The 20,865-nt window shown below is 39.5% G+C and overlaps 1 protein-coding gene across 4 annotated transcripts in view; it reads right to left on the reverse strand.

The window, feature by feature from the left end:
* LOC101002334 (ribonuclease H2 subunit B) overlaps positions 1-20,865 on the reverse strand; it is a 63,381-nt gene that overhangs the window by 25,498 nt on the left and 17,018 nt on the right. For 3 of the 4 annotated variants that reach the window (XM_009191949.2, XM_009191948.2, XM_021929633.2), the window contains exons 2-6: positions 20,492-20,563; positions 18,392-18,499; positions 17,223-17,299; positions 12,660-12,774; positions 1,502-1,566 (exon numbers count right to left, since the gene is read on the reverse strand). In XM_009191949.2, coding sequence (XP_009190213.1) covers positions 1,502-1,566; positions 12,660-12,774; positions 17,223-17,299; positions 18,392-18,499; positions 20,492-20,563 — 437 coding nt within the window. The remainder of the gene's footprint in view (positions 1-1,501; positions 1,567-12,659; positions 12,775-17,222; positions 17,300-18,391; positions 18,500-20,491; positions 20,564-20,865) is intronic. The other variant, XM_021929634.2, reaches the window with a different exon arrangement.

A 20,865-nucleotide genomic window follows, 5' to 3' on the forward strand; every position in this document is an offset into this window, starting at 1 on the left:
AATTTATATGTAATAATTTCCTAAATAGAATAATATAAATTTCCCACTTCCTAGGAAATATAATCAGTAAGTATAAACTCCTCTTCGCTATTCATATCCTTTTCCCTGGCTAAGAGCAAAAGTAAACATCAAGGATTCTGCTCTGCATTGATGTTCATTCTTCGTCTACATGGAATACTACTACTACTATATCACAAATGAAAAGTGAAACACGGCACTCTAAATCTCTCCACTACTTTGCACATTAGGAGCCTGATTATTCTACTGGACTCATTTCCAGCTTCTCAGGCTTCCAATGAGCCTGGTAACATGATATGACAAATAAACACGATTAATTTATTATTTATTATTATTTATTATACTTTAAGTTCTGGGATACATGTGCAGAACATGCAGGTTTGTTACATAGGTATACAAGTACCATAGCGGTTTGCTGCACCCATCTACCCGTCATCTAGGTTTTAAGCCCCACATGCATTAGATATTTGTCCTAATGTTCTCCCTCCCCTTGCCCCTGACCCCTGAAACGGCCCCAGTGTGTGATGTTCCCCTCCCTGTGTTCATGTGTTCTCATTGTTCAACTCCCACTTATGAGAGAGCACATGCGGACAAACATGATTTTTCACACAAAAGACGGAAGAGAATCTTAGGAAACAGTACTATAACTACTGGTATGCACTGATCTTGCAAAAACTTTATCATTATTCTATCTGGTTTAGTGAGATTCTTAATCAACGTGAGAGTACATATTATCCTTAGACCAGTGGCTTTCAAAGTTTTTTTTTTAATCACAACCCCATGGTAAGAAATATACAGCAATCCAATACTTAAACACATATAAATATGTTTCATAGAGCCATACTTAATACTTGCCCTTCCTCTGCTATATTTTAATACATCCCATCCCATCCAATCTGTTTCATTGCAAGAGAAATACTGGTTGTGACCTACTAAATTGATTTGCCATTCCCTGCCCCAGTCCTTCCATTAGGTCAAGATTCTTAGAATCACTAAGATACAGGCTTTGCCTGTAAGACGACCCCTCCTCAGCATCCAGACCCTGAAAGTGGGACATACGTCCTCTAAACCTGAACACCTTTGCCTGGCTGTGTCCCTGGGTCCCTTTGCCTGGCTGTGTGGGAGCAACATCACCCTTGGAGACACCTGTAGGACTGACAATGGCCAACAAGTGCCAGGCCTAGTATCCTCTTACTTGGAAGACTCAAATCTACACCAACAAATTATTTCATTCCGTAGTAGGATCAGGGAGAAATGAGAATGCAGGTCATGAGAAAACATAAAGTTAACTTCAGAGATACACAAGTTAGGGAGGATTGAAAAGTCAAAGCCTTCTTCTCATACTTGGTATCTCTACACAATTTTCCTCTTTTCACTGAATATACAGGATGGTCTCTGGATTCAGACTTACCGCCTTCTTTGAAAATTTCTTAGAGAACTGAATTTTTTTCTTTTACCACAAGGCACTAGAGAGGAACTATACCTTTTTTCCCAGCCACTTTAATGTCTTCTCTTTGCTGTACTTGTAATATTTCTTGTTGTCTATTTCTGGATTACATTAAAAGAAAAAAAAAAGACTCAGTACAATGAATTTAAAAAATAAACTCATAAGGTTCTATCATATACAAGTTAACCATTTAAAAATATTTCATAAGTTTATATTCTTGAAAAACTTAATTTACAAACCTGAGAACATACTTGAAATGTTTTTTTAAATGTTAGTAGTAGTGTGGCTACCTCAGGAGTCATCAACCACTAAATGAGTAAGAATTTAAGGACACCTTCCAATTATACACACAACTCTGTAGAAAAGGTAATTTTAAAACCTCAACAAACAAATGTGAAAGGAAAATAAATCTTGGTGATAGGGACAGGAGGCAGGGAAATTCTGGGCAGAAGAGGGCCAGTCCCTAGCCACGGCCCCACCCTCAAGCCAGACTAAATTGTGTATTCAGTGGAAGGCTGATCAAAAAAATGCAACCTTTTGTCTCTTCTCTATGTCTAATGTGGAAGCCCCCACTTTGAGTTGTTGCTGCCTTACTGGACTAAACCAGTGTACACCTGACACATATTGATTGATGGCTCATGTCTCCCTAAAACATATAAAAGCAAACTGTACCCCCAACCACCTTGGGCACAGGTCTCAGGACTTCCCAAGGCTGTGTCATGGGTGCGTCCTTGACCTTGGCAAAATAAACTTTCTAAATTGACTGGGACTTGTCTCAGATACTTTGTGTTCACACTAGCATACTAAGCAGTCTTAACTGTTTTGAATAATTTTAAGCTCATCTCAATGTTTTCAATGAAACACTTTTTTTTTCTTAAAATAAAAATGAAAATCCCAATAAAGAAAATTGAAACTAAATGCAGGTATCTATGAAGTTCACTACATACATTCAGGAAAAAAATCTTGGTAACTACTCAGTAGTGGCCTGGTGGGATTGGGGGAGCATTAAAAAAAGATCTATCTATCTTTTAACATATTACCAACATAATCATAGCTCTTTCAGAAGATTTAGATTTATGGTAGGCTCAACCTGGCCCTTTATGGGGATAAAAGTTTCACCTCTTATAAATTACACTTACTCTCTTCACAATCCACCCAGCCTTATATACCATGCCATTAAACCATGATCTCCTCTGCAACCTTTTTCATTCATGGGATTTCTTCTTTCTGTGCAATTAGCAAGGGCAGCACTTCCACTCCAGCCTCCTCTGTCCACGCAGGATTTATCTTTATGACCACTAGTAACCCTTGGGTCTGATGTGAATTCACCACCTCTGAGTTATATAGAATGAGGCTCTTTCTCCCTTCCCCTTGTGATGGGAAATGGAAACTGTCCATTCAGGGGTCATTTTCTGCAGTCTGTTAAATTGTATGGGAGAGGGGTTGGGAGGTCCCTGGCCTTAGTTCCTGTGAATTTTCTCCCTGTGTCAGCCTATGGTTGTCAATGCTGTAGGCAAGATGAGGCAGGCTGGATTGAGGGCTGGACATCTATAGCCATCTCCTCGGGACATGTCACTACAGTAACAAAAAAGAGGGACAGGTGCAAATAGCATTGTCAGGAGTGTGAGAATTCCAAGGTGCAATGTCTGCGGTTTTGAAGCCAGGACTACCTGGGCAAACAGCCTACTGTAAACCAAAGCCAATGAGACTGAACTCAACTTACTTGGAGGCTATGCCCCAACCTATGTACAAACCAGGGGAATTCTAAGAGCATACAGCAATCACTAAATAAATATATGCTGTTGAATGGCTTTTAGAAGTTATATTCATTGCCTGAGGAATGAATATAACTGAGGAATGAAAAAAGCAACTCCAAAAGAAGCTCACTGCTCAAGGTTCTCCTGAAAATCCTACCCTGATCTGGCATCTCACTTCTTTCTTGCATCTACCTCCAAATTTTCTGAAAGAATGTCTCCCACTCCCTGAGCCCCACCGGGAGGCTTCTCCTCTACCTCTGGGAATTGTTCTCTAAGAAGGGGCAGAGAGCACAGACCGAGCCATGCTACCAGGGCTCATGCATACCCCAGCACATGCTGTCTCCTTGGGAAGCTGCCTCGCTCTCAAAGCCTGTTTCCCCATGTGTAAAGAGAGGCTTTTTTCTCACTGGGCTATTCTGAGCATGAAATGTGATAATCCATATAAATCCTATAGCACAACACCTGCCACTTAGCAAATACATAATATTAGCAAAGATATCATGATGCAAAAGATGATTTATTAATAAAACATAAGAAACTAATGTTTATTCAGGTCTGTGCTAGGTACATAATACACATTTTCTCATTGAATGGTCAGAATGAATCTCAGAATCAATTAAAAAACCATGATTTATCCCCATCTTTGAAGACTGGGTCTGAGCGACATGAAGTAAACTGTCCTAAGTCACTGAGGAAGTAGGCAAGAGCACCCAACTCCCACCCACACTGACATCAAAGCTGTGGATCTGATGTTCACTTTACCAAGATCACTAGGTCTACACTTTCTTCAGTACCTCCTAACAACCGGTTTGTGGGAAAAACCTCTCCTCCATGGCATATATAAAATTGCTATTTTTTTATGTCTCTAATGACTTGTCTGATTCTTTTCCCAGCTCTGCTTCACCCTCCTCCAAAGCCAACTGTATCCTTTCATCTGGTGTGATCTCCTCCTGGCTCAACAAGACTCAACAAACTAACCGGGAAGCCCAAAGCCCTGAACTGAGGCTCCATGTGTCTAAAACCCAGTGGTTCATCTTCCTCCCACACCACTCTCCGGGATATCAAGGCCTAAACCTCAGAGCCAGTGCTCACACTGGCCTTGCCTCCCACATTCCATCTCTCCATCCCATGGGAGGTAGCAAGTGTGGAGAGAAAAGGAGCCAATATTATTTTGGGGGAAAGGGGGAATTAAAAAAAAATAGTGTGTTAGAAATCAGGAGGCTTAGCTTCTAGTGCTGGATCAGTAAATATTGTTTTAAAAATGAATTTTATTTAGGTGTTCACACAATGTTCATGTTCACACAATGGACACACCCATTTTAAATGTACAATTCGAGGAGTCTGGAGAAATGTATGCAGTCATGTAAGCATCATCCTCAAAGTTCCCTGGAACCCTTAGGTAGTAAATTCTCCCATGGCTACCCAGACCGCAGGTCACCACTCATCCATCATCACAGCGTAATTCTTGCTTTATTCTGGAACACCATAGAAATGAAATGATACAGTATATACTTTCTGTGTCCAACTTATTTTGCTCAACATTATTTCTGTGAGATTTATCCATTTTGTTGCAGCTAGCAGTAGTTCCTTCCATTGTACTAGGGAGTAGTAGAACTCCTGAGATGTAAGAAACTGTCAAGTGGCTTTATCATTGTAAGCCTTGGACAGCCAGGTAGGTGAGTTCCAACTATCCCACAACTCACAATCTCCTTTTTTTCTTAATGGCATTTTTCAAAAACAAAAGATAATACTTTTGATAAAATACAATTTATAATTTTTTTACAGTTAGTGGGTTTTGTGTCCTAAGAAATCTTTGCCTCATTCCCAAGGCAACAAGGATTTTATCCTATGCTTTCTTCTAGAAGCTCAATAATTTTCATTTTTGAATTTAACATAGTGATCCATTTTGATTTAATTTTTCTGTATGAGGCGAGGATCAATGTTATTTTTCATATGTATACCAAATTCTTCCATCAACATTTGTTGTAAAGACTATCCTTTCTCCCATTGAATTATCTTCACACCTTTGGAAAAAAAAATCAATTGACCATATAAGTGTGGGTTTATTTCTAGATTCTCTATTCTATTCCATTTATCTATACATTTCTCTTATACCAATACCACATTCATTTTATTTTTATTTATTTTTTAAATTTAGGGACAGGGTGTCACTGTGTTACCCAAGTTGGAGTGCAATTGTGTGATCATTGTTCACTGTAACCCTGACCTCCTGGGCTCAAGTGATCTTCCCTCCCCAGCCTCCCAAATAGTTGGAACTACAGGTACATACCACCACAGCTGGCTAACTTATTTTATTTTATATTTTTATTATTATTTTTTTTTGAGACAGAGTCTCAGTCTGTCACCAAGGCTGGAGTACAGTGGCACGATCTTGGCTCACTGCAAGCTCCATCTCCTGGGTTCATGCCATTCTCCTGCCTCAGCCTCCCGAGTAGCTGGGACTACAGGTGCCTGCCACCACACCTGGCTAATTTTTTTGTATTTTTAGTAGAGATGGGGTTTCACCGTGTTAGCCAGGATGGTCTCGATCTCCTGACCTCATGATCCGCCTGCCTCAGCCTCCCAAAGTGCTGGGATTACAGGCGTAAGACACCATGCCCGGCCCACAGCTGCCTAATTTTTAAACTTTCTGTAGAAATAGGGTTTTGCTATGTTGCTCAGGCTTGTCTCGAACTCTCAGCCTCAAGCAATCCTCCTGCCTCGGCCTCCCAAACTGCTAGGATTACAGGCATGAGTCATTGTGCCTGGCCCCCACATTTTCCTGATTATGGTAAGTCTTTAATTCAGTTTGTATAAGTTCTCCAAATTTATTCTTCTTTTTCAAAATTGTTTTGACTATTATAGGTCCTTTACATCAGGGCTCCCCAATCCCCAAGCCATCGACTGGTACTGATCTGTTGCCTGTAAGGAACTAAGCCACATAGCAGGAGGTGAGTGTCGGGCAAGCAAGCATTACTGGCTAAGCTCCGCCTCCTGTCAGATCAGTGATGGCATTAGATTCTCATAGGAGAGAGAACCCTATTGTCAACTGCGCATGCGAGGGATCTAGGTTGTGTGCTCCTTATGAGAATCTAATGCCTGATGATCTGAGGTGGAAGTTTCACCCCAAAACCATCCCCTTCCCCACCCCATCCATGGAAAAATTGTCTTCCACAAAACCAGTTCCTGCTGCCAAAAAGGTTGGAGACTGCTGCTTCTACTGCTTTACGTAGTCATATAAATTCTAGAATCAGTTTATCAATACTTACCAAAAAAAGAAAAAAAAAGAAGCTGGCTAAGCATTACATTGAATCTATAGAACAACTTGGGGAAAATAGACACCTTAAAAATATTGAGTCTTCCAATCCATGAACATGGCCTATTTCTCCATTTAGTTAATTTTTCTTTAATTTCTCTCAGCAATATTTTGTAATGTTCAGCATATTGGTCTTGTACATATTGTGTTATATTTAGCACTAGAATGTTATTTTTAATGGTAGTATAAATGGTATGTTTTTATTCTATTATCCAATTGTTCACTGCCAGTATATAGAAACACAACTAATATTTGTATATTGAGCTTGTATCCTGAAAGTTTGTTTATCAATTCTAGTAACTTCTTTTGTAGATTCTTCTGGATTTTTTCATACATGACAATATTGTCTATGAATAAAGACAGTTGTACTACTGACTTTCCAATCTGTATGCCTTTTTCTTATCATATTGCACATGCTAGGACATCCACCACATGGTGAATAGAAGTGGTAAGAGCAGGCATCCTTCTCTTGTACCCAGTCTTGGGGGAAGATTGTGTTCAGTCTCTTACAATGAAGATGATGTTAGCTGTGAGTTTGCCATAGATGCCTTGGAAGTTCCCTTTTATTCTTCATTTGCTGATAATTTATATCATGACTGAATTTTATCAAATACCTTTTCTGTGTCTTTTCAGATAATCATACAATTTTGTAATGCATAAATATGGTAAATTACACTAATTGATTTTCTAATGCTCAACCAATTGTGAATTCCTGCAATAAACCCCACTTAGGTTTTACATATTTAATTTTTAGATATTTGATTTTCCAATATTTTCTTAGGATTTTTCAGTCTATAATCATAAGGGATAATGGTCTAATTTTTTTGGTAATAATTTTGATTTGGTACTAGGGCAATTCCAGTTGCATAAAATTAGTTGGGAAACATTCCTTCCTCATCTATTTTCTGAAAGAGTTTGAGCAAGTGTTATTTCTTTGACTATCATTCTTCCTTAAAGTGTAGTAAAATTTATTAGTGAAGCTAGCTGGGTCTGGAGGTTTTTTCCTCAACTTTCATAGAAAGTTGACACTTGCCAGGAAGTTAACACTCCCTGGCAAGATGATTACTATATCCCAGAAGGCTACACATGGACCCAGTGTATAAATTACTGCTTATTTTTGAAATTTACAAATTTTGAAAAACAAGGAGGTTTAAAATATTCATGAAGGCCACAGACTACCCATAATTATGAAAAATACCAAAGCATATTCATTTGTGTCCTAAATTTAATATTTGTGAGAGTCAGTGAGTTTGATAAAACATGCATATGCTGGAAAGGTTTTTTTTCCCTTATGTGCCTGGTGCCTATAAAACGGATTTCAAACATCTGGAAAGACTGGGTTTACAAAATAAGGATGGAATAAAAGTGAGTTCACAGTTAAGTAACATGTTCAGCAATTGGGTAATCGGCTCACAAACTTGAATTTCCCTGACGTATTGTTGAACTGCCTCGAGCACATTTTCACTTCTACTTTCTCAATGTTTTCCATAACTGAGAAACTCATATGATCGCTTTCTTCCCCTGCTTCCTAGGGAAAGAAACTTGGCAATTGTACTTGGGATATTTTAATCAGGTAAGTTTTCCTGGCTCTTCCTGTTAATCACCTCAGACAGTGCACTGCAGCTTGTGCTGGCAATATGAAACAAAGGGTTACATTCAAGATAAGGTTCGTGACCCTTCATTAGTCCTTTCCCATACCATCTCTCCACTGAATGTGCACTTCTTTGGCAAGAAACCTGCTCTGAGCCCCACAACGAGCAAACAGAGACACATCATTTCTTTCACTAATAAAGTAGGCAGGGCTAAAGTCACAGCCATCATCATTCAGGGTACAAACAACCGTGGCTAGGTTCATTCACCAGAGAGAAGGCAAAAGGGGAAGATTCTCACAGGCCTAGCAGCCTTTACCAGGTCTTTAATGCCACAGATGTTTAAGACAGCATCTGGAGTTTAATATCAAAACAGCTAGCTGGGGAATTTGAGTATTTCAGGCTTTACTCTATCTGCACAAGTGCCTATGGAGAGAATGGAAGTTAGAAAACATCGCTTTCTTCTTTACCTTTACTCCCCATCATGGATAGTAACTGACCACTCTTTAGTAGTCGTCTTTCTTATTTAGAAATCTAGAAATAAATTACAGAGAATGGAAGCAAACACTAATTTATAAATGGACAATAATCCACATTCAAATAAGTAGCCAGTACCCAACGCAATCACTAGAAGAAGGCCTGTGGAGTCACATAGTGCCTAGAAGCTCTAGGAAGTTCCCTGGAGGGATAAGAATGGCCATTTCCTTAAGCTATGGAAGTTTTTTCTGTCTCCTTCCCTGTCTCTCTCTCCTTTTGCCACACAAAGGGAAAATATTAAGAGGGAATATGTGAGATTAAAAAAGAAAAATCAAAGCGAGGCATGGTGGCTCATGCCTGTAATTCCAGCAGTTTGGGAGGCTGAGGTGAGAGGATTGCTTGAGCCCAGAAGTTGGAGACTGGCCTGGGCAACATATAAGACCTTGTCTCTGCTAAAGATAAAAAAACTTAGTTGGGCATGGTGGTGCACACCTGTAGTCCCAGTTACTCTGGAGGCTGAGGTGTGAGGATCACTTGAGCCCAGGAGTTCAAAGATGCAGTGAGCCATGATGACACCACTGCATTCCAGCCTGGGTGACAGTGAGACTCTGTCTCTAAAAAAAATTAAAGAAAAATAAATTTTAAAAGAGTCAAGTTTTTGGCTGGGTGCAGTGGCTCACACCTGTAATCCCAGCACTTTAGGAGGCCAAGGTAGGTGGATCACCTGAGGCCAGGAGTTCGAGACTAGCCTGGCCAACATAGTGAAACACTGTCTCTACTAAAAATACAAAAATTAGCCAGGCGTGGTGGCGCCCGCCTGTAGTCCCAGCTACTCGGGAGGCGGAGGTGCGAGGATCACTTGAGCCCAGGAGGCAGAGGTTGTAGTAAGCCAAGATTATGACACTGCATTCCAGCCTGGGCAACAGAGTGAGACCCCGTCTCAAAAAAAAGAAAAAAAAAAGAGTCAAGTTTTTTTTTTCATATGAAACACCACACATACACACACACAAACGCTTATATATAGAGTACTTTGGAAGTGTTACATACACAGCTATAAGAAGGAAGGCAAAAGAGTTGCTGTCAGACAGACATAGGTTCAAATCCTGGTTCTACCACTTCAACTTCTATAGTGTCAGTCAAGTTACTTCAACTCTTTAAGCCTCAGTTTCCTCATTTGTGAGAATGCAGGTTATAATATATAATGAAAGAAAATTACTGCAAGGACTACATAACATATGTAAACCAGTAACCAAAGAAGTTTTGCCGTCATACAAGTGCATGTACTGCACTTGTCTTGGACTCTATGGCAGTGGTAAACTTCCGAATGCCGATCCGTGTAGATCTTCATGGAAAAAGATGTTTATCTCAGTACACTGTCCCTGTACACAGATCTTCCATAAAGAAACATATTTCACATATTTATGTTTTGGGTCAAGGGGTAAAGCAAGTAACGTGAAAATGCTTGTATGTATTTTGATGAAAAGGTCTTTTTGAGGATGAGGCATTTGAGAATCTTACTTATTTTTTCCCCTCATTTAAAAATCTTTTTGAGAATGGGCATGGTGACTCATACCTATAATCTCAGCACTTTAGGAGGCTGAGGCGGGAGAATCCCTTGAGTCCAGGAGTTCAAGACCAGCCTGGGTGACACAGAGAGACCCCCCTCATCTCTACAAAAAAAACTCGAAAAAATTAGCTAGGCATGGTGGCTTGCACCTGTGGTCTTAGCTACTCAGGAGGCTGAGGTGGGAGGATTGCCTGAGCCCCAGAGATTGAGGCTGCAGTGAGCCGTGATTGTGCCACTGCATTACAGCCTGGGCAATAGAGCAAGACCTTGTCTTAAAAAAATAAAAAATAAAACTAAAAATCTTTTTGGTTCTGTTTTTAAACCTTCCATTATTTTGAGATTCACAGGCTGCAGTTTATTAAGGGAAGAATTTGATAAAAAGAAACTGCCAAACCTCTAGAGATTGAATACATCTTTTACTGCGTGAAATTTATTCTAACATATTTTATGTTTTGCCCATCACTTAAAAATAAAGAAAAAAAAATTGACGCCTAGAGTTTTCGAAATCTGGCAAATATAAAGGCCAATAATATAGCTACTTTGAAAATGGAAGTGCAGAACTTCCAAAAGTTAGGCAATATTGAGAAGCAAAGGAGACTAAGACAGAAGTTCAGATAATGATGCAATAAATGGTCAGGGGTTCAGTGTACAAGAGGGAAGGGATGAGACAGAGACAGCTTCTTGCTCTCGGCTGCAGACTGTAAGGAAACAAATGCTGAGGCACTAACACTGTTTCTAAACCCAGATTTCTGGGTTTTAAGATGATTGTTCTTATACAGCTAATAGCAGAATTCTGGACAATGAGTTAACTGCATTTTCAGCTTGTGTTAAGTTGACAAAAATTAACATGGCTTCATTAAATTATTCTTCATTACTTTATCTTTTAAAAGTGGTTATGGGTTACTTCATTTGTCACCCACAAAAAGATTGCTGTCCTCTGCCAAATTCAGCATCAGAGAATATCTTTAATGGAACTGCTTTGATAAAACCTTGGCACCACACATCCCTCAGTTCCAAACTGGAGCTCCAAGTGTGGCCAAGTATGAATTTACTGGACCCCTTAAACATAAAATGTAATCAATAGGTTCTCCTCTTGGCATCACCACTTTCGTGGTCCCAGAAGAACTGTTATAGTTGGCCAAACCATCTATGACCCAAAACAGCCACTACTTATCAGCCCAACATTCTGGTTCCCACACTTTGCTTCCATATTAACTCTGAAACTACTTGGATGATTTTTCGAGACACTGAAGTCAAGTTTTTACACTATTTCCAACCTGTCAAAACACATTCACACACACTGCCTTACTTTCCCTTCTGAAAAATTAAATGAATGACAGTTAAAATGCATCTCTTCATTACCCTATCCTGCTTCTCCAGCCCATGTTCCCTGTGTCCAGGATCCCACCACTACACATCCTTTGGGTCAGGCACAAACCCAGAAGTCACTCTTGACTCCTCCTTCTCCTTGACCATCACCCAACCACCAGATGCAGTTGGATCCATCTCTACATGGCTACTTTTTTCTTGTTCTGTCTCCTAAGATCAAGGCCACCATTATCTCCTGTCTGGATCACTGCAACAGCCTCGGTGGACCTGGCTTCTCCAATATACTCTCCACACTGCAGACTGCCATGCTTAAAACTTCACACACACTCCACTAACATTAAGCAAAGTTCAAACACACACAGTGCCCTTTACCATCTGGACTCATGCCCAGCATTCCCGCCTCATTCCTTACCAACCTAAATCCTTCCCTAGCATCCTATACTTTGAACTTCTTGGAACTTCTTGAACCTGACAAACTTTTCCATACATCTAAGCCTCTGTTAAACTGTTTCTCTGACTATCCTTCAGTACTCCATAAAGCGGTCATTTCCCCCAGGGAAGCAACACAACATCTATCCACCTGCACCCCCCACCCAACCCCGCCAGATTAGAAACCTGTCCTGTGCATCCCCAGCAAATTCAGAGTTCACTTCCGTTACACTGTGCAGGCACTGCTCAGCTTGTCATTGACCCCTGTCAGACTGGGCGCAAAGTGAAGAAAAGGATTATGTCTTATTCATAAGTACCTAGAGCTTAGCACTAATGTGCAACATGTGCTTTTGGAAGGTGCTCGATAAATGCTTCCATCTATTAAGGTACAGGTTTTATGTAATTTTACAATGAGAAATCTGAGGCAGAAGGCAGCTGAGTGACTTGCCTGATGTCACAGAACTAGTTCAAAGAAGAGGTGAGACTGAAGGCACACCTTGTGATTCCTGCCCTGTGGGACATAGCACTAGACTGCTATGGTTGTAGTTTCAAAGACTAAACACTCTAAAGCAATAGAGGAACGGTGCTGGCAGTGTTAGCAAATCTGAATGGCAACTTTCCCTATGGTGGACACAGAATAAGCCTTACATTCAGTGGGCCTGTAAGCAGCCACATTCTTAGGCAAGGTCCATCCTTTCTACCAGTCATAAATCTTTAAGTTATACCATACCTTTTTCCTCCGTCACATGGTGAAGTAACTTCTCAAGTCCAGGAAGTTTCAGCAACAAGATGCAATTTGGAAACATGTTATCCACCACAACTTGATCAAGGGGCTGAAACTTCCCCTGAAAAAACACTTTAGTTAGTTGGAAAGCAAGCATTTCATTCAACAAAGACATTCAGAAAAAAAGAGAAAAAGACACATTTACTCATGACTGGGCCTTTAAACTTAGTGCAGAGCCACCTATTCCATCTAAGGAATCCCTACAATGGGACAGGCTCTAGGACGGACCCCAGCTCCCTTTAGGAAGTGCCTGTGAGCACCGCCGTCACACGCAGCACACCATCTACCTCAGGTGTACAGTCCTCAAATGAAACGGGGAACAAAATCAATCAATAAAAGCACTGGAAGCCACAGAAGCTTGCAAAGATGGTGGAGACTGCCTGGGGCTGGTCCAACCCATTCAGTTTGAAGAACCAGCTGTGGTCACAGAGCAAGAGTCCTGACTATCACATTGGAACAAGCCCAGACCAGGCTCAGACATACATCTGCCTCCCCATTGTCACTCTAGGGATGATGAAAGAAGCACCCACCACAAAAAGAAAATACAAAAGTGAATCTACCCCTGTCAGAGCTGCCTGACAATGCTTCCAAATTTAGACCAGAATAAAAGAAAAGACAGCCAGAGGGAGAAGTCCTGGGAAGCTGCAGACAGGCTGAATCAGGCTCAGCCACAGAAGTTTATACGGCCTGGTTGCCAGTGGGCCAGAAGTGCAGACCATATGGATTCACAACATCATTCTTCGGAATTAGGTCCAGTTTTTCTTAACTGTACTAGTAGCAAGTAGAGGTGAAGTTCGTCTAAATTAAGGTATTAGCCCCCTGATTTGGGGACACCAGACTGTACCAGATGTATGGCCTTGCCCATGCCCCACTTCTAGCTCGCTCTCTCTCTCGTGTACTGACAACTCCTCCTGAAGACACAAAAACTGTGTCTGATCAATTTCTGCAAATGCAGCTTTCTTGGGTTTTAAGGGTAAAATCTTTTCAATCATTTGGGAGCACATGTGATAGCTTGCCATACTTTCTCTTAGGTTAACTAGTGCCATGAACTATCTCAATTTAAATATTCTTTTTCCTTCAAATAGTAAGAATAATGCATAGATTTTTCCCAAGTCTTACTGTCTTTAGATTTCTACCTTAAATCTTTAGTCTTCCATGATCAATCGATATGTTAAATATTTGACTACTCTAAAACAATATTCATATGTAATGGACTACCACACAGTCATGATATAAAATAATTTCATAATTAACTAGCGTTTCATTCTTATTTTTATTTACCGTATACACATTGAAGGAAATGCAATAAGCAACCTGCCTTGACTGTAAAGCTAGTAGCAGTGGGATGCCCAGAAAAAAAGTTATTTTTACTGATGTTAAAATAAAGTTTAAAAGAAAAGGTCACATTTCAAAAGTGTGTATCATAATTTTTAACTTAATAGGAAATGATCATATCTAAAATGCAGAGAAGGAAATACCCAAACATCTCAAGTATTACTTTAAAGGGCATTTCTGGCACTTGGGAAGACGTGTTTGGGAAGTACGACAGTTTAAAATGAAAGCCAAAGACCATCCTGAACAGCATTTCTGCTTCATTCTGCACCTGTCAACGTGAGTTCCATAGCACCCCAGAGGCACCCAGAGTGCCAGGATAGGGTTAATCCCCCAGAGTCATGGTCCTAATGGGAGATGGAGAAATGCTATCAAAAAGGGGAGGGGAGCCTTAAGTGCAGATCAATACATGTGCTGAGGCTGGTTGGTGTCTTTCTGCTCATTAATTTATCCCAGAAAACACCACATAGGTGAGCCACTGAGGTTTTCAAATTCCTCACTGAATATTCCCCAGGGCCTTCCTGGTGGTGATTAGGACCATTTCTGTTCCTTAGAGACATGAGGCTTACCAGCCTCACAGCTTGTGTGCCCTCGTTATACTGGCCATCACAGTAGCTTCCAGATCAAGGGACACATGATTAAACGAAGTGACAAAACTTCACTAATCCACAGTGAAGGGCAGAGGGCAGGGAAGGAGGAGGCTAAAAGAGGCTAAGCTGCATCAAGAGAAAGCATGCATTGATACTTTATGACTTTCAGCATTTATAGCAACTTAAATTAATTTACCTACCAAATGGAGGTTTCAGGAATTTGGTCTAAGGATTAAGCAAGAAATTTATAAGTGTTCAAACTTTATGCAAACATGAGAGTCCAAAAAAACCAGATTTTTCTAAGCAGTTTGAGTAATACTTATCACTTAAAATTATTAATTAAAAGATTTTCCAACTATGGTTGATGGATTCCTGGGTCATGAAGTACCCAAGCTCAAAGCTATTTTCCTAATACTGCTAAGATGCTATCTGCATTTTCACTGTGTGGACATCTGCACTGATGATTCAAATGCAATGGTGGGTAAAACTGCTGGCTCCTTAGCCCGAGTCTGCTGGTGGCACCAGACTGTCCTAGTCATCATTTGGATCCTCATTGCCATTTATGTGCAGTTTAAAAAATGCCAGTATCACTTAAGAATATCCTTGAGTAAGTAGTAAAAGCAATTAATTTTACTTAAATCTTGAATCTTGAACACAAGTCTTGTAAATTATCTGTGATGAAAGTGAGGTATGGCTAAAGGCCTCTGGATGCTTAACCAAAGGTAAGCTGATTACCAGGAAGAGCATGTTCTCCTGGGGCTGGCTTAGTTGCAAGCAGAACCAGCTGCTTTTTCACGGATACCATTTTTATTTGAAAAACCCACTATGAATTATGGTGATTCAGGCCCGGTATTAGGCAGAATATGAATGAAGTGAGCCTGTCATTTCAAGGGAAAGATTGACAGTATTTGCAGCCAATAATAAAATTTGAGCTTTCAAGCAAAAATCAGAATTGTAGAATATTTCTATCTGCCACTATGACAGCTTCTCAATACCTAAACAGCTTTCTGATGAGATCAGTGGTAACATTAACAAAAGGGAGTGTGTGTGTGTGTGTGTGTGTGTGTATAAAATGAGATGTGTCAACATTTGGAAGATATGCATAACTCAACAAATCAATATTTTCCAAATGACCAAAGCATGATGTTACAAAATCATACATGGGTAAAAAGATCCTTTATTTTTTTTTTTTTGAGACGGAGTCTTGCTCTGTCGCCCAGGCTGGAGTACAGTGGTGTGATTTCAGCTCACTGCAAGCTGAGTCTCCCAGGTTCACACCATTCTCCTGCCTCAGCCTCCTGAATAGCTGGGACTACAGGTGCCTGCCACCACACCCGGCTAATTTTTTGTATTTTTAGTAGAGACGGGGTTTCACCGTGTTAGCCAGGATGGTCTCGATCTCCTGACCTCGAGATCCACCGGCCTCGGCCTCCCAAAGTGCTGAGATTACAGGTGTGTGCAACCGCACCCGGCCAAGAAAGATCCATTTTAAGTGCAAGATAGACCAATGGATTTTAATGTAACAGAGCATAAAAAGTTAACTGACAAAGTTTCAGATTCCACATTGCAACTAAACTTTAAAAAACTACCACTTGTTGATTTTTTAGGTAGTATTAAAGAAAAATATCCACAATAATCTAAAAAGGCTGTAACATTATTTCTTCCTTTTCTAACTACAAAGATGTACGGGGCCGCGTATTTTTCATATAATCTCACCAAAATAACATACGGAAACAGACTGAATGCAGAATCAGGTATAAGAATCCAGTTGTCTTCTAGTTAAGCCAAACACTAAACAGATTCGCAAAAATGCAAAAATGTCACATGCCTCATTAAATTTGGTTGTTTCAATAAAAAATGTGTTATTTATGTTAACATGTAATGGTCTTATTATTTTTAACTTTTAAATAAATAATTTTTAAATTTCTCAGTTTTAATTTCTAAGAGTGAGTATTGCTAGAACCCACAGAAACATAAGCTCTTTGGAACCCTTAATAATTTTAATTGTAAATATATCCTGAGACCAAAATATTACAGAAATTCTGGCTAAAATTATTACTATTAGTAAGCTGTGTCTTTATTTCTATTCCAAAGGTAAATTTTATCCATCTGGGATTCCTTAAGTCTCAACTAGCACATCCCCATTAATAAGCTTCTACTGGACCTGCCCCAGGTTACCTATTCCACAGTCTCTCACTAAAGAAGATACATTTTTCCTCTCCTAAGACATGTGGTCAATTTTTAAATACCTGTTTTGTATTTCAAGGGTAAGGAATACTTAATGATAAAGGAGTGTTAGTTGCTAGGCTTTGTCAAGCAGTAAGGTGCATAGCACAGTGAGTCAGGCAAGTCAGAGGTCACAAGCAAGCCAGGGGCAGACTGGATCAAGAGTAAGGTGCTGCTTCTCTGGCCTGTGCAGTAGTGCTCTGTCCTGCACTGGCCATATATGACTCATGTTTTTTTCTAATTACTGTATTAGATCTGAAGATAGAATCCACCTTTGGATCATTAAAAGCAGACAGAGGAGATCAAGCAAAAATAGTTGATTCTGTTTCCTCACTGTGGATGCCCCAAACTGGAAACTCACCTCCTTATCAGCCTTTATGAGGTAGTGGAGAAGCAGAAAGAGAGGATCCACAGGTGTGGCGAAGTGGAGAAGACCTCCTGCAGATTACAAAAAGGACGAAGGGAATTAAACGTCTTGGAAAGACAATGTGGCTATTTCACCTTAATCTCAAAGTGAAAAACAGTGTTGAAAAATATATGTGAAATTCCAAATTCAAATCTCTTCTTATACAGGTCTGAGAGTCTATGTGATTCTCTCAAAAGGCAGAATGTGCTCTATGAGATTTTACTCCAAAGAGCTTCAAATCCCTGTGTGGAGAGGAGAATCAAGACCCTGAAGTCGATCTTTAACTTTCCATTTCTTCTTTAGAAATCATTTTTAACACAGCCTCCCAACCCCCTGCAAAAAGAGGGGTTAGGAGGAAGCACAGACAGAATGAGAACACAGCAATGTTAGGAAACCTGTATAGTCAGTCTATCTATAAAGCTGCAGTAAAATGTAATTTCCTGTGCTTTTGAGGACAAAGCCATGGGAAAGCAGTGCCATTCTCTCTATACACAGTCCCTTCTGTAGTCTGTGGGCAGCAGGATGTGGGATGCTTTGAATACCCACTAACTGCCCCCACCCCAGAACAGGAGGCAGAACAGTTCCATTGGCCTACTCTTCCTTTAGTCAGCACTGTCCCCAAATTAAGGGAACACCACAAGAAACAGAACTTTGGTGCTGGGGGGTGTATGTGTGTATGGGGGTGGGGGAGCACGTGGGCAGGCAGGTATATGACAAAGCATTTTAAAGAAACTTTGTTAAGTTCGAGCCTATGTTAGAAGCCATATCAGTATTCAGTTTCAAGGAAATAACATGTTAAAAACACAAAGATCCTCAAAAGAGTTTCCAATCAACATGGTATGTGCCCCATGTACAAACCTAACTTTTAACTCAGGACGTGTCACCGTTTTAGGAGACAAATCAGAGTTGCTAGCTTAAAATTTCCTACCGTCTAAGACACACAGGAGATGACCTAACCTTAGTGCTCAAATGAGCTTTCCTTTCTCTTGATTAAACCTGCTCTGATGCCAAGGAAGGCTAAATCAGTGACCAGACTCCAAACCCCGTGACAGACCCACAACCCCACGTGTGAAGAATAGAAGAGCTGCAGTATGTGTTTAGTTATTGGAAATGCTTACACCTACCTGATTGAACTGACTGATTTATAAACCAAGAATGGTGTTTTTCCTTGAAAACTTTTACTTCAAACAGCTGCTGTAGACACATATTGAACAAGTAAATGGCTCCTTCTCCTGTTAAGACAAATCTGTCTTTTATTTGTAAGTTTTCTCACACACACACACCCCAAAAGACTATCCAGTATCTCTGAGGAATGTTCCTAATATGAACATGAACATAAACATACACAGGTCTATTCTAAGCTTATAGCTATTATACATAGATGGCAATTTTCCAGCTCCATAATCCTCACTGGACTTAAACCAAAAAATCAGAAAGTGCAAGTCATTTATCTTAACTGCTACAAAGCCTGTCCTTAAATCCTCCATCAGATCAAGAGGGAATATCCATTCCTAAACTATCAAAACACAATAGTTCAGCCATATGACATGAGCTGGCACATGGGTCCCTGCCTCTGGGCAGTGTGTGGCTCTCCCCACACAGGGTCTAAGACAGGGACCAAGCCCATGGACCCCACAGGCCAACCCTAAGTGAGAAAGACAGACATGCTTGAAGCCGTAGGGAGTGAGTAAAGCTTTATTCAACTGAATGAATTTTTTCCTTTTCTTTCTTAACCAAAAAAAAAAAAAAAAAAAAAAGGGAGGAGGCAGAAGAGGGTGAAGACTGTGCACATCTGCATGTTTTATCACTTCAACTAATGAAAAAAAATTCTTTTAACCATAGCACAATCTCTGGAGACAAGGATGCTGCGTTTAACTCTATCTTCACCATATGCTGGGCACATGCCCTTGGGGAAGTTACATAAACCTTCCTGTGGCTGTTTCCACATCTGTAAAATGGGGACAATACTGAACCTCCTCATAGGGTTTTTTATAAGAATTAAAAAAAGAACACATGTAAATTTCCTGAACCAATACTTGGCACATGGTAAGAACTCAGCAAATGTTAGCCTTTACTTTCCCACTGCCAATGTAGCAAATAAAAACATTTGTTCCTCTGTGGTCTATGAGCATTTAGATAAAACAGAAATTTTAAAAGAGGGCTGGCTTTCTTCTGTACCTGTACTTTTCTTAAATGCTTTAGAACCTTTCCTGCTACCTAAAACTTCTCTTCAAGAAATATTTCTCACCTCAACTTAGTCTGATATATAACTAAGAATTCTAAATATAGCTGACCAATTACAGTCAATTTCATTTTGAAGAAAAGAACACTGGAGAAAGTCAGGAATGTGTTTCTTCTCTTGTTGCTTCTATTTACATGTCTCTATAACAACAAGGCACTACCCATTGGCCCTCCCGTACTTTTACTATTCAGTATTACTGTCACCAGGAGAAACCTCTAATATGGCAAGTATCAAGTGTCTATGCAAAACCTTATAAATTAATGGAAAAACAATTACACACAGAGATAAACACTATCACCCATATCACTCCATATTTAGAATACATTTTAATATTTTTGCCTAAAAAATGTGAAGACAAAACTGAAAATGCACTGAATATAAAGTTAAAATAAAATTGTTTTTCAATAAAATATGAATCTCTTCAATATACAATGCTTATCATTAAAAAAAATCATCCCCTGACAGAGAAAAAAATGTACTACTTTTTGGTCAGAAGAAAATAGGGAAGTATAGCTAAAACTGAAACTAATCAAAATCTTGGCATGTCAAGTAAAAGCCTTCTGTTTTTGTTTTTGTTTGTTTAATTCTGGTTGTTTATTTTACTTTATAAGATAAAATGAATAAAAATGGAGGCTAATGTTGAATAACTACTCTAAGAAAAGTTGGCTTAAAGAAGCCAAAGAAAATTAATCTGTTTTTAAAGAGACTCAAACATGCTACTTTTTTGTTTTGCCAGTATTTCTGACGGCTGAATAGTTCTGTGAATTAAAATTATGAGAAGAAATTGTTTAAATTGTTTAAGTCAAATGAATTATCTGGGAAGACTAGTAATGTCATCAGCTTGTTTTCTTTTCGTCACGGTGCCATCTTAACTTTAAAAGCTATTCAGAAAGAGCAAAAGCAAGGACACAAAGACATAAAAGTATATATATTCAGTAGCCACAACATTTAAGAACATTCAAGTTACGAGAAGAGAACTTACCTGAACACGGGTTAACTAGTTTTACAAACATTAGCCCACTTTTCATCTTCTTTGAAGAATCTTTTAAATATTCTGAAAATAAACCATGAATATCTAAAATTAAAACACATAACTGCTTTGTTGCTCACCTTACTTTATCCTGTTTTCCTTTCTTCTACTTACACAACTTTTCTAAGATTTTTAACTCAATTTATCACTTACAAATGATGTGATCTTGAGCAAATTACCAATTTCTCTGCAAGCTGCAGTTGAATTTCAGGTAGTTTAAATTTATTTCTATGAGGAATAATGAGAAGCAGGGGTCTAGAATCAGAAGGCCTGGGTGATAATCTTGGCTTAGCCACTTGGATAGCTTTGTCACCTTGGGCAAGAGT

The sequence above is a fragment of the Papio anubis genome, unplaced genomic scaffold (assembly GCF_008728515.1).
Source record: "Papio anubis isolate 15944 unplaced genomic scaffold, Panubis1.0 scaffold89, whole genome shotgun sequence".
Classification (NCBI taxonomy): Eukaryota; Metazoa; Chordata; class Mammalia; order Primates; family Cercopithecidae; genus Papio; species Papio anubis.